The sequence below is a fragment of the Pempheris klunzingeri genome, chromosome 12, assembly GCF_042242105.1.
Source record: "Pempheris klunzingeri isolate RE-2024b chromosome 12, fPemKlu1.hap1, whole genome shotgun sequence".
Lineage (NCBI taxonomy): Eukaryota > Metazoa > Chordata > Actinopteri > Acropomatiformes > Pempheridae > Pempheris > Pempheris klunzingeri.
Genome location: NC_092023.1, coordinates 9,683,637 through 9,695,801, shown reverse-complemented (window position 1 = coordinate 9,695,801; position 12,165 = coordinate 9,683,637). Strand labels below are relative to the sequence as shown.

The 12,165-nt window shown below is 43.6% G+C and overlaps 1 protein-coding gene across 1 annotated transcript in view; it reads left to right on the top strand.

The window, feature by feature from the left end:
• Positions 1-1,018: 1,018 nt before the first annotated feature.
• The window catches only part of pcnx2 (pecanex 2), a 30,549-nt gene continuing 19,402 nt past the window's right edge, over positions 1,019-12,165 (top strand). The window contains exons 1-12 of the mRNA XM_070840918.1: positions 1,019-1,171; positions 2,669-2,871; positions 4,368-4,485; positions 4,605-4,641; positions 6,903-7,429; positions 7,615-7,809; positions 8,614-9,096; positions 9,193-9,370; positions 10,187-10,337; positions 10,672-10,814; positions 11,262-11,340; positions 11,519-11,651. Coding sequence (XP_070697019.1) covers positions 1,019-1,171; positions 2,669-2,871; positions 4,368-4,485; positions 4,605-4,641; positions 6,903-7,429; positions 7,615-7,809; positions 8,614-9,096; positions 9,193-9,370; positions 10,187-10,337; positions 10,672-10,814; positions 11,262-11,340; positions 11,519-11,651 — 2,400 coding nt within the window. The remainder of the gene's footprint in view (positions 1,172-2,668; positions 2,872-4,367; positions 4,486-4,604; positions 4,642-6,902; positions 7,430-7,614; positions 7,810-8,613; positions 9,097-9,192; positions 9,371-10,186; positions 10,338-10,671; positions 10,815-11,261; positions 11,341-11,518; positions 11,652-12,165) is intronic.

The window sequence follows — 12,165 nt, the reverse complement described above, 5'->3', positions numbered from 1 at the left end:
TGTGTGAGGAGAGCGCGCCTTCAGGGAAATTATGGGAATAGTGGATCTCTCTCTCACACACACACACACACACACACACACACACACACACACACGTACTTTCTTACTCCTCTACAAACACTAGCCATGTGAACAAAAAGGTAATTTTATTGTGAAAATACAACTATTACTGCTACCACTACTACTACTTTGACCAAGTATCATGGCATGCAAGGAATTCAAGTGGTTGGGACACTTATACACACTTATACACAGTGCCAGGAACAAATGTACAGGAGGATACACAAATACATGCACTCTTAACATATACTAGGCTGCTGCCACTCCTACTGCTACTACTACTAACAATAATACTGCATTTACAATAATAATGATGATACAATAATATAGCCTGTATATAATAGTGTTTGTCAAAATCATCATAGGCTGTAAATCCACATACATATAATATGAGAATAGCCTAAATATACGTACATACATTACTTCTAAGCATGCATAGCCAATAAAAAGCCTACTGCACACATGCATACAAAGGCTTGCATGTAGTCAGCATCGGCCTCTATGCACAGTGTGGACTGACTGTATGGCTGTTTTGCCTGCAAACCGCAAGGCTGCGTTTGTGCGCAGATAAACACTGAAGGTGGGAATCATCTAATAGGAGAGGATGGTGAGGGAGGGAGGCGTAGGGGGAGGGAGTCAGTCGGAGCTGCGCATCTGTACAGGCAGCCAGAGAGGAGAGGGAGAAGGAGAGACAGACGAACAGGACAAGATGTGGACCGCGGCAGCAGCAATGGACGCGTCGACATTGGGATGGGGAAAGGCAGCCGAGAAGACAACGCCGAGGAAGACCGATGAGGCATGAGAGAGACGGCTCAGGAGACGCGCTGTATCGCCCCAACATGGAGGCGTAGCGACAGTAGCATGCATTAGAGGAGATCATTTCATTGTAGCCTAGCAGCAGCAGCAGCGGCATCATCCGTCCGTCCAACCTGAGCGGAGAGGAGGAGACTGGGGAGAGATGGGCTCCCAGGTTGTGCAGACCCTGCGTCAGGGAGTCTGGGCATCCCTGACCGGGGGCTGGTATCACGACCCGGACCAGAACAAATTCAACAACTCCTGCCACCTCTATCTGTGGATATTCCTCCTGATGTTGCCCCTGTCTCTCCATCTGGTGAGTTTTTATAAGGGAACATGACGTTCAAGGCCGCGAAGGGGGTGTGAGGTGTTCACGGTAGCCTAGGTAACGTTTTTATCATGCGCCCTTTTCATCTTGGATAAACGTGCCGTGGCTCTTGCAAGCATCTAAACACCCTTTCATTGTCTGGTTGTTTCTGAGGGGAAATAGTAGGCTAGAAAAAAACAACACTGTCGCAGTATTTTTCCTTGCGTGCAGTGACGGAACGCATGGCTGCCCCTGGATGTGGCAGTGGGAGAGCCAGGAGGTGTGAAACTGTGGTTCACTAACATTTACATGCCGTGGCCTTCAAAATAGGTACAACAAAGGCTGCATTAGTGACCATGTACAGACTCCCATTTGAGATTTGTTGCAGGTATATGGAGATATAGTATATCTGGAGGTAGAACCCCCCCCCCCCCCATACAGGCATAGTCAGCAGGATGGTGGCAGGAATAAAGGGAAGAGTTGCAGCCGTAGGTCAGACACCTTGACCTTTTGTGTGATGAAGAATGAGTGGTAAGACACATTGAATTGACTAGTCGCATACTTCTTGAAATGAATAGATGGTATGATGACAACAACACCTGCAATGTACAGTGCTGAAAGGGTGGACACTTAATGGATGTGATCTCCTTATGCACACACAGCCTACAGTTCAATGACAGCTTCTCTGTTATCAGTGCACCAACCATATCGCAGGTTATGATCGTGTGATATGATTGCTCTTGTTCCGCACATCTCTGCTCTCCAGTTCCAATGCAAGAAAACCAGGGCTAACTGTGTGTCGAAGGAGATTTCGTAAGGCCAAGTAACTGAGTGACAGCTCAGGCGTTTGCCACTAAAGCTATATTAAAATGTTGTTGCAGACAGTTCTCACAGTCTGTTTGGAAACACCCACTGCCTCCCCTGCAAAAACAACACAAGCTTTCTGTGGGGAGATGTTTCAAATTTCAAGTTTATTAGCATTTTATCTGAAGGTCAACCACAACACACAACGAGAGGTAAGTTGTGGCAGAAAGTTGAGGAACGATCAAATACAAGCACAAATGACACATGGGCTATAACTTCAGACTGTAAATCTGTACCTGTAGACATTAATAAATGTCCAACACAGCAAGATTTCTATCCAGACCAACATGACTCATGTATCAGCACGATGCTGATGCTTTATCTTTAATCTCCCTGTTCTTTGCTATGGGCCATTCCTCCCCTGGTGATCAATAAACTTCATTAACCCACCAGTTAATCTAATTAGATCTTGTGGGTCAGTGAGCCTGTAATACACCCCAGGAACAGTGTGTCTGTGTGACCAAATAAGATTTAATTTTTGGCAGAATTTCATCTGCTTGCATTTTGATGAGAAGAGACACTTGGTGCTTTTCTGGCTGCTACAGAGTGAAGCGTTGAATCAAATACTGTTCTTTTCGAGACAGGACACTGTGGAGATGTTGATTTGAATATGAAGAGGCTCCTCTCCGCTTCTCTCCACAGGCCCTGCCCCCCACCACCATGGCTTTGAGCATCTACTGCACGTCCATCACCGTCTTCTTCATCCTCATCAAGCTGGCCAACTATCGGCTGCATCTGATGTTCGATGAGGGCGAGGCAGTGGTTCGCAGCAGCCTGTCTGACCTCAGCAAGGCTCCGGAGAAGAAAAGTAATGCCTCGGACTCTTGCCTGCCCGCCAGCATCAGGTAAACCCTCAAAGACGTGTTTAGAATTCTGAATCTACAATCAGTGGGATTAATTACCTGAATTGGCTAAAAAGCTCCTGCTCAAGTTTGCAGATGTGGTCTCACCTTTATGGGTGTATTGCAGGTCATTCAGAGAGACATACAGTATCGGTACATTTAGCAAACTGGCCTTTTTGGTCGTTGGTCTTTTTGCCCGTTGTGCCTTAAGCTGCTCCGTCATTACAAAATCTAGGCCAGAGGGCTAAATCTCTAATGATACAACTCAATTATTAACATGAAATTGTGCATTTATGCCTGAGACCTCCTTAGACTAATGCCACAACTGAAAAAAGTGCCTCAAACTGCTTGACATCCTCTTTCTTCCACTTTTAGTCTCCATTTTCTCTCTCTCTGCATGTCATGTTTCTCTTAGTTCCCTTTTTCTCTGAGATCAGTTTGGTTTTGCGATCGAGTGTCTCAGAGTGGGATGCAGGCTCGTTCCACTTCATCTCAAAGACTCAGTACAGCTTTGGTGAATGAGCGAGCTAATGAGGGGAGGTCAGTGATCCTCAGTGGGCCTCTCTGCTCTGACACACTTGATCTGCACAGAGACTGATAAAAGAAATGAGTAGCACTTTATAATTAGAGCATAAATCATATTTAAGTAATGGCTAGTAAATGCATGACTCATGACGATTCAGTGCATGAATGAATACAGGGTGAAATATGAATTCCTGTTGCTCACCGTTAACAAATGATTAAGCCAAGTCAGTGTAACTTTGCATGATTAGTTCACACTTTTAAAAATCATCAGTTAAAAAAGTTAATTCATACGTACTTACGAATCATTACTTAGTACACAACTGAATAATCTGGATTCCTCTTACATAAAAGCTTATTTCAGGTGAATGCATTTGCTCGGCCTGTCAGACATGCACATTTACAGTTTGAGTGGTTGTTGTTTTTATCCAAAATATTTGTCTAATAGTTGAAAGAATCGGTGTGTAGCACGGTAGAGAGAGATGCGCTAAGACCAAAATCAGCTAGCAGGTACCAATTGAAAAATTGTGACGTAAATGTTTGTTTCTGTTGCCCAATTTGAAAGCAGTTAATGCTAAGAGCCAGAAATTCATGATGCATCCTGCATCCATTCATGCATTAAATCATCATGAGCCATGCATTGGTTAAGCATCACTAAAGTACATGATTTGTCCCCTTATTATGAAGTGGTACCAGAAAAACCACCACTTTCTGTTCCCTGTATGACTGTATGTCTTTAGATTTTTTGATAATCTTTGAAGTGGGAGATGAAACAGTAAGTCCAGATGCAAAGACTTCTCCTACTTCCTCATCTCTATTAATCAGCGTATTTTTATGTTCAAAACATGGGAGGCTGGGGATGAAGGTCAAATGATTTCTTCTGAACGTGATGCACAGACTCCCAAAGACTCCCCATCTCTCTGTCTCTTTCTCTTCATTATCTAATGTCTCCCTCGTCTCCTGTCTTTCTCTTATAGGAAGAGCAGTACGGTTCCCGACAGTGTTGCCATGACGATGTTGGCTCGGAAGCGCCCCAGTCCGGTGATCCAGGTGACTGTAAAACAGACTGAAACCGACCCGGGACTGATTGGAGTGGTGAGTGACAATAAAAAGGTGGACACCTGCCAATATGAACTCACAGTTCAGAAAACACTGTGTTGACCTACATTTTGTTCTAATTTCGATCGCGTGTGTCTGATTTCTCTTCCATGCAGGACTGTTCGAAGTCAGATGAGCTGAAGACTGCAGAAGGTGATGCTGATCTTTTTCTAAGATACAGATGGGTCACTATTAAAGGAAAACTCTGGATTAATGAGACCTAACAAATGCAGATGCTTCCATACAGGAAACGAGGCGTCACTGATGTGTGATAAGTATGAATGAATATAATGTGAATCATATGCTATGGCCTCTCACAGAGATCGCTTTTGACAGTGGCTTAGATCTAACTAGGAGTCAGCCTTCGGATAGATGTAAAACTCATCCGTCGCACAAACCTTAAGACAGTGCAGTTGTCGACTATTTTGGGACTAACTTGCTGTGAATTGTATTTCACAGCAAATTAAGACTGTAACATAAAATCTCAAGGCAGTGCAGATCTGCAGCAGAGCTCAGATGCCATGGCCTCTTAATGTAGCAGGGCTCAGTACTTCTGCTAATTCAAGCTGTTCTCACTGCTGTATATTCCCAACCAGGTTCCTGGTTACTACTGGAACTCTTCACCTTCTCATTACTTGGTCCACAACATTGTTAGAAAGCCACAAATTGTGAGACGTGGTTTCTTCTTTTTTGTCATTTGGTATCATATTGCATTAGAACCAAGAGCAGAGTAAAGACTAGCCTAAAATTAGTCTAGTCTAAAATATCTTTGTGGAAGTTTCCCCTGATCTCAGCCCGACCGAACATCAGCTCTTTACCATCGCCACTAAAACACCTAGAAAGGGACTTTATTTTGCAAGAACAGCATTCATCTGTCCAATAGAGATTCAGTGACGCTATGACAAGGAGTGCTGAGGCTGCTGTGGTCCAAAACACTATGTTAGTTTTCCTTTAATTTGTCACCTGTCTGTTGGAGCTGTTACTCACAGCTGCAATATTTCTTGTGAAATTTACAATGATACCAATGTGCGTTTGAAGTCTGCATTGTTTTGTTGTATTATATAGCAATGAGGTATTATCTGTTATAAAGTGTCCAGTTACATTTAGTCAGTAAGAGAAAAAAGGGACAGTAATAACAACAAAACAGATGAGACAGCAAAAAGGAGCCTAGATAATCCCTCTATTTTCTAATTTCAAGCTTCTAGGTACTTAATTAGGGGATAAGATGGAGAGAGCATGTTTTTGAAGCATACCGAATCTCCTCTAAATGTAGGGTATTTATTGTCTGCCACATTTTAAGCTTGATACAGTCGTCTTCTTGCAGCATTTGAGTATTAATGTTTTTTTCTGAGATGAGGGAATAGGAAGTAGTAGTTTTAGTATGGTTCACCAGTGATTTAAAAGTGATTGGCTTGATTATTAAAGGATCTTGTTCTAGATCAGAGGTAGTGACTTCAGAAACAAAAACAGAAATGCCAGAATGAAGGGGTTGAATTTTTGTAAGACATTAGCTGGAAGTGAAGAAAATACTTAAAAGGCTTAAAGTGGCTCCTGACTGACTATGGGGGACAAACTTGGATACATTTTGTGTTGTTATTTTGGAATTGTGGGGTCAACAGAAATAAGGCAACAGATTCTTCTTTCACCACTCGTATTTCAAACATTGGCGTACATGTTGCTGATGTCTTACAAAAGCAGGATCATCCATTGGCACTTGTTAGGTCCGTTTGGCTGCTGAGTGCCTTCTAGTGATTCTGTGGAACGCTAAATGTGACACTGGCAATAAGACTAAATGATGAGCATACACGGGTCATCATTAATTTATCTCTAGTGCAGCTATTCAGGCCTTGTGTGCAATTTGGGGAAACAAGTGTTCTGTGCAGTGTATTGTCAGAATTGGAGTGTGCTGGAAGCCAGCTCTGTTCCTCTTCCCTAATGCACTTGATAGCTCCTCTGGTGCACAATATAGACTGACAACTTCCTTTTCTGCGCACACATCATTGCTGTAAATATGCTCGGACAAGCACAGCCTACAAGACAGCTGGCTGCTTCCAGTAAATGTATGACCTAATGTTCTGGTGAAGTCAGCTTATCGAGAAAAAGGGATCTAAACACTGATGTATATGTTTACTGGTATATTACATCAGATGGTTGCGCAATTGTAGCAAAACGTTGGTTTTTGTTTGTAACAGCAGAAGGATTCGCCCGCTTTCTGCAGTTCATTTGACCACAATGGGAAGATATTTATCTGTCACTGGCAAATGCTGCTGCTGACAATAGTGTGCTAGTGTGCTCTTACTGCAGCCAAATAAGAGACTACAATATTTCCATGGCAGGAATTTTAGGATTAAAGTGGTTTTAATATTATTGCATTTTAAATAAGCATTATGAATTGGCATTTCATTTCATTCCAGGACTGGGTGAGAGTGCTGCAGAGGACAAGCCTGTGGAAGGAGGCCTGCAACTAAGCCCAGAGCCCTCTCCAGATGACCTCTCCAGCCCCAATCCAGACCAGGCCGCCCCCCTGCTGCAGGCCCAGCAGAGGCCCCCATCCCAAGCTGAAAGAGAAGAGATGCGGCCTGGATCTGCCAGTGGGACGGGGAAAATGGATGCAGAGATGATTGAGAATGTTGCCGTGAAAGAAGCAGCGGACGTTCAGAGCTCAGTGACGGGGACTGACAGGGAGCAACCGGAGCACGAAGGAACAGCAAAGAAAGACTCAGAGCAGGACAGAATAGAAAAGGAGACAGACTGTGAGGATAAAGAGACTACGGACAGAGAAACAGCTGATGAGGGTCTGCCTCCCTCCAAGGGAAGTGGAGACGAGAGCGAAGAGGAGAGCGACGGGCAAAAAGAGCCCTCAGATGCCAACAATAATTCACTGGAGACTCCCCAAGACCACCAGGATGATTTAATCGACATCCCGGAACCTCCTGCACAGGTAAGCCTCACAGATATAGACACAGGGGTAAGTCGGTATGTTTGGGAGTTGACTTTGAAGGATTACTTAACAGAAAGAAATTAGGTGATTATGTGATTGATTAAGTAGTATTACTAGTAGTAGAAGTATTTAATATACCATGGGTGCATCTCTTCCCTCTGTCTGTCTCTTGTGCTGTCTCTCAGGCTGAGCTAGTGGAGGAGACATATTGTTCTGATGAGATTGAAGTCGTTCTGGTCGACAACTCTGGACCCGGGCCCGTGTCGGCTCACCTGGACGACAGCGACACAGTCAAGATCATCATCACCATGAGCTGTGACCCTCAGACTGCTGCTCAGCTGGAAGAGAGCGTCAAGCAGAGCCTTCTGGATAATGCACAGGTATTAACCACCTTCACATCCAATTTTTCTCCTCAAAGTAGCTCTAGCAACCAGTGTTATTTGTCTGTTCCAGCTCCTCATTGTAGTTATATGATGCTTTCATTGAGTCAAATATTTAAACCCAAAGACTCATCAAATGTTTGACATTTTATACATATTTGTCCAGACACATTTGGTATCTTTGGAAGCTTTGGGATCTCCTCCACAATTTGAAATACACTTCCGTGGGTTTGAAAAATGTTTGGCAGCACAGCAAGAGTTTGCAATGACTAACCAGGCAGCAGGTCAAGTAATGTAATGACTACACTGCATATTTTTATTCCTGCCGCTGCCTTTATGCCTAAAATCTATGTAGCTTAACACTAGGTTTATTTTAATTTGTACAGTACAAGTTCTGATTTGATAAAATAGCTGGTGCAAAATATATATAAAGATTATATGACAGCAATTGTTAACAAAGCTTTTACCTTACGTCTGCTATTTTTATGTATAGTTATCATAATAAAGCTCTGCTGTAAAACAGTTGATTGGAGGCTGAATCCAAATGTCCATACATAAATGTCCTATAAGGGCAGAATTTAGTCCTCACTTTTTGCCATGGATATAAGCGTGCCAAACACATTATGAGCCCATTTGCAAACTTTCTGAATGGTTTGAAAAGAGAATTCAGCCATGCGGGAGAAATTAGCACACCTGTCCTCATGTTGAAGCACAAGTCTCTATGACTGCTGCTCGTGCTAACACTGAGTTGTGCCATTGGGAGAACACAGTATGTGTGTGACGCGTCTCTGTGTTTCCTACAAGGCTCAGAAGGATGCGGGAGAGTGTCACATCAAGATCCCCGTCATCACCTTTGACTCCCCTGACGAGGAGAAGCAGGATGTGGAAGAGGGAGAAGAAGCGGCTGGCTCAGAGGACGACCAAACCCTGAAACAGCAACAGACAACAAGCCAAAGTGAAGAGTTTCATCTGTGTAGGGAAACAAGTAGTTCTGAGTTCACCACACTGGATTGTCCAGACCCAGACCAGGAACATCTTGGTCTGCAGCTGAATAATGACAGCACACTGAGCCCCCAGCTGACAAATGACAACAGCTCATCAGGTATCGATGTCCACTCCCACCCTGATGACACGGATCCTCTGGATCCTCATGTGGATTCACAAGGTTTCCTGCGTCTGCCACCGGCTTTGGGCCGCTACGGGCCCGGAGGAAGGACTCACATCCGCGGGTTGAGCATGGACAGTGGGAAAGATGCTGTGCTGCTTTCAGACCGCTCACATAACACAGTATGTTGGCAGCTCAGCTCTATTTCAGTTTCTGTATCTTTGCCCCAGTTCATCTATCTGACCATGAATACATGCAAACATTTGTCTCTTTATCAGACCACCATGACCAGTTCCAAGTCAGATCTGGAAGCAAAGGAGGGCCAGATTCCCAATGAATCCAACTTCTTGGAGTTTGTTTCCTTGTTGGGATCCCTCAGCACCAGAGCTGCAGGTGCAAGCACACACGAAGACGAGGTGCCTGAACGCAAAGAGGAAGTGGGAGCTGTAGAGGAAGGTGAATCCCAGCAAGAGGGTTTGTTCTTTTTTCTCCACCTCCTTTATTAATGTGTTTTATAGGGCTAGAGATAATGCCGATGTTTATACATAAGTGCATACATTAGTGCAATGTCAGCATTGGTTTATGAGCTGCAGTATATTCCTACTGTTGTGTTTAGTGCATGGTCCCATCAGCTACATAAGGCAAAAGCTCCATACTAATACCATGCTGAGCTAGATATATTATTATAATAAATTTATGTTATCAACATAATCTGTTCAGTCAGGTGTTTTTAGCGCCGATACGGTCTAAGGATGTTGTACAGGAGGTCACTCAGCTGTTCTGTTAGTGGAAACCACTTTGTTCAAGTGGGATAAATGGAGCAGCACAGCTTGTAATGTCAGCTAGTGAGCTTGTGGGCTTTCGAAATAGTGATTCCTCAGTTTACTGAGTTTTGGACCTCTCAGGGACAGCAGAACAAGCTGTAATTTGTATTGAGTAACTGAATACAATTTGAAGCAATCTGATCCAACTCTTTTGCTAACTTTGTCTTCCATTTGGTGCTGGCCAGGTAGCACACACATCCTCTTCTTTGAACAGCTGCCTGATTGGTGAGGATGAAACAAAACTGTGAATTTTTGGATCTTGAAACCAAAACAATGAGCTAAAAGACACAAACCCCCCCAGTACAGCTGATGGGAACTACAAGTGATGATTCTGTGCGGTTTCGTTATTATGAGCCTTCCATCATTTATTCAGCTACATTTACATGAAAAGGATAACATTTGTGTTAATCTAACAAAAAAAAAACATTTTTATTTGATTTGTTTGCAGAGAATCTGAGTGCAGCTTCCAGAGCAGCTGAGACGTTAACAGAGACCAACGCAGAAAACAAACCAGAGAGACCCAAACCTCCCACCAGTCTGCCTACCGACACACTACAGGCTCTACCGCCCACACAAATCCCAATAGTCTCCCCTGACAGGTACACATGCCTCTACACACACACACACACACACACACACACACACACACAATAGTATGTGTTACTATCTTTGTGAGGACTTCCCATAGAGACAATGTATACTGTAACTAAAAAACACTAACCTATCCCTGACTCTGACCCTAACCTAACATTAACCATCACCAAACAAACATTTTGACACTCTTTTTTGTCAATAACAACAAAATAGAACAAAACACTGTGGGCCCCATGCTGTTGGTGTTCTCCCAGTTTTCTTACCCCATTAAGTGAGTAATGCAAGAGCTCACACACACACTTATACATACTTATACAAGCTTGTGTTTCCTGTCTGCAGTCCACAGACGGACAGAGAGAAGGATCCAGACTATGATTCCCTTCCCTCGCAAACCTCTCAGTCAGAGAGCTCCATGCTGCAGGTCATCTGCAGACCGGAGGCCACCAACAAAGAAGAGGCCTACACCTTCCACACTGTGCACCGTAAGCAGCTACCCCTGAACAGAATGAGCAGTTAAAGCATTTAGTGTTTTAGTTAGTATTTGCAAAGTCTGTTTACTCATTCCTGGAAATAAGGTGCTGTTAAAATAGTCAGTCACCCAGGTCCCTGATCAGTTTTAGGAATCTATTTGTGCTGGGATGGTCTGATGATATTTTGATATTTTGAACAGATATACAGCATGTGACGAAGGCTCTGCCACCAGCTGACAGCTTCAGTTTCGAAACAGCTCGAAAAGCTGGTAGATTAAATGCCATTCTTCTGGAATGGCTCCAAGATGTTCAGCTGTTCAGTTACAGTTCAGTCTCGAATGTCTGTCTGTGATGCTAAAACAAAAATCCCACAAAATAGATTCAGGATGTCAGTTACTGCACATTATTATCTATAGAGAAATTGTCTGACAAGTTCTCCGTGTGTGTTCGTATCTCCAGGAGACAGGCCTCGTAAGCTGTATGCAGAGAGAGCTCTCAACCTGCCGCTCGGAGCAGAGCTCATCACAGGCAACATGTGGTACTACGGTCAAATCTTTCCCTCATCGCTTCCTTTACCTGTTTTTCATCTCCTTCTTCCTTTTTTTGTTTTGTCTACCTGCGTGTTCTCTTGCAACCTATTCCTATCATTACTGCCTCTGTAATCAGGTTTATTTCACGTATATCCATCAGCCTGTTTTATGTGTGTTTGTCCTCAGTGACCTGCTCTCGACGTCATCAAACTCAGAGTGTCAGGATGGCCTGGCGGGTCACACTGACTGCCCTTTCCAGCGACGCATCATCCCTGCACACAGGCTTCGGCCCCGAAGGACGCACCCAGAGATCTTCCAGGTGCCCATCTGCTTTCACTGTTTATTCATAAAGCTACACATATGCATGGCAGTAAGGTATCAGTGGTCTTCCAAATGGCTGTAAAGCTGTTGTTTAAAGATATCCTGAGGGGTAGTAGTGCTATAGTAGCAGTGCTAAGGAATTATGTTTTTTAGACGGGATCACACTCAAGGACCCACGTGCACATTCTGTTTTACTCATCGATAGTTGGTGTTAGTAATGTGTCAAGAAATGTAGCAATGAGCCCACAAAGGCAGTGATCAACAACACTACTGCAAGCAAAGATGGATGTAAATTATGTAGGTTTCAAATTCTTCCAGAAGTCAGTTTTAGGGATGCTTTTAACAGTTTTTGTTGGGCCTCAAGGATACACATGATGTGATGTGTTTGGGTGAGAAACAGTGAATGTAAACAACTGTTCACAAAAAAGCTCCCCAGGATACCTTCAACTAAATAATTGAAATAGGTCAGATAGAATAAGGATACATAAATAACAGCTTAAAAATGACTAATT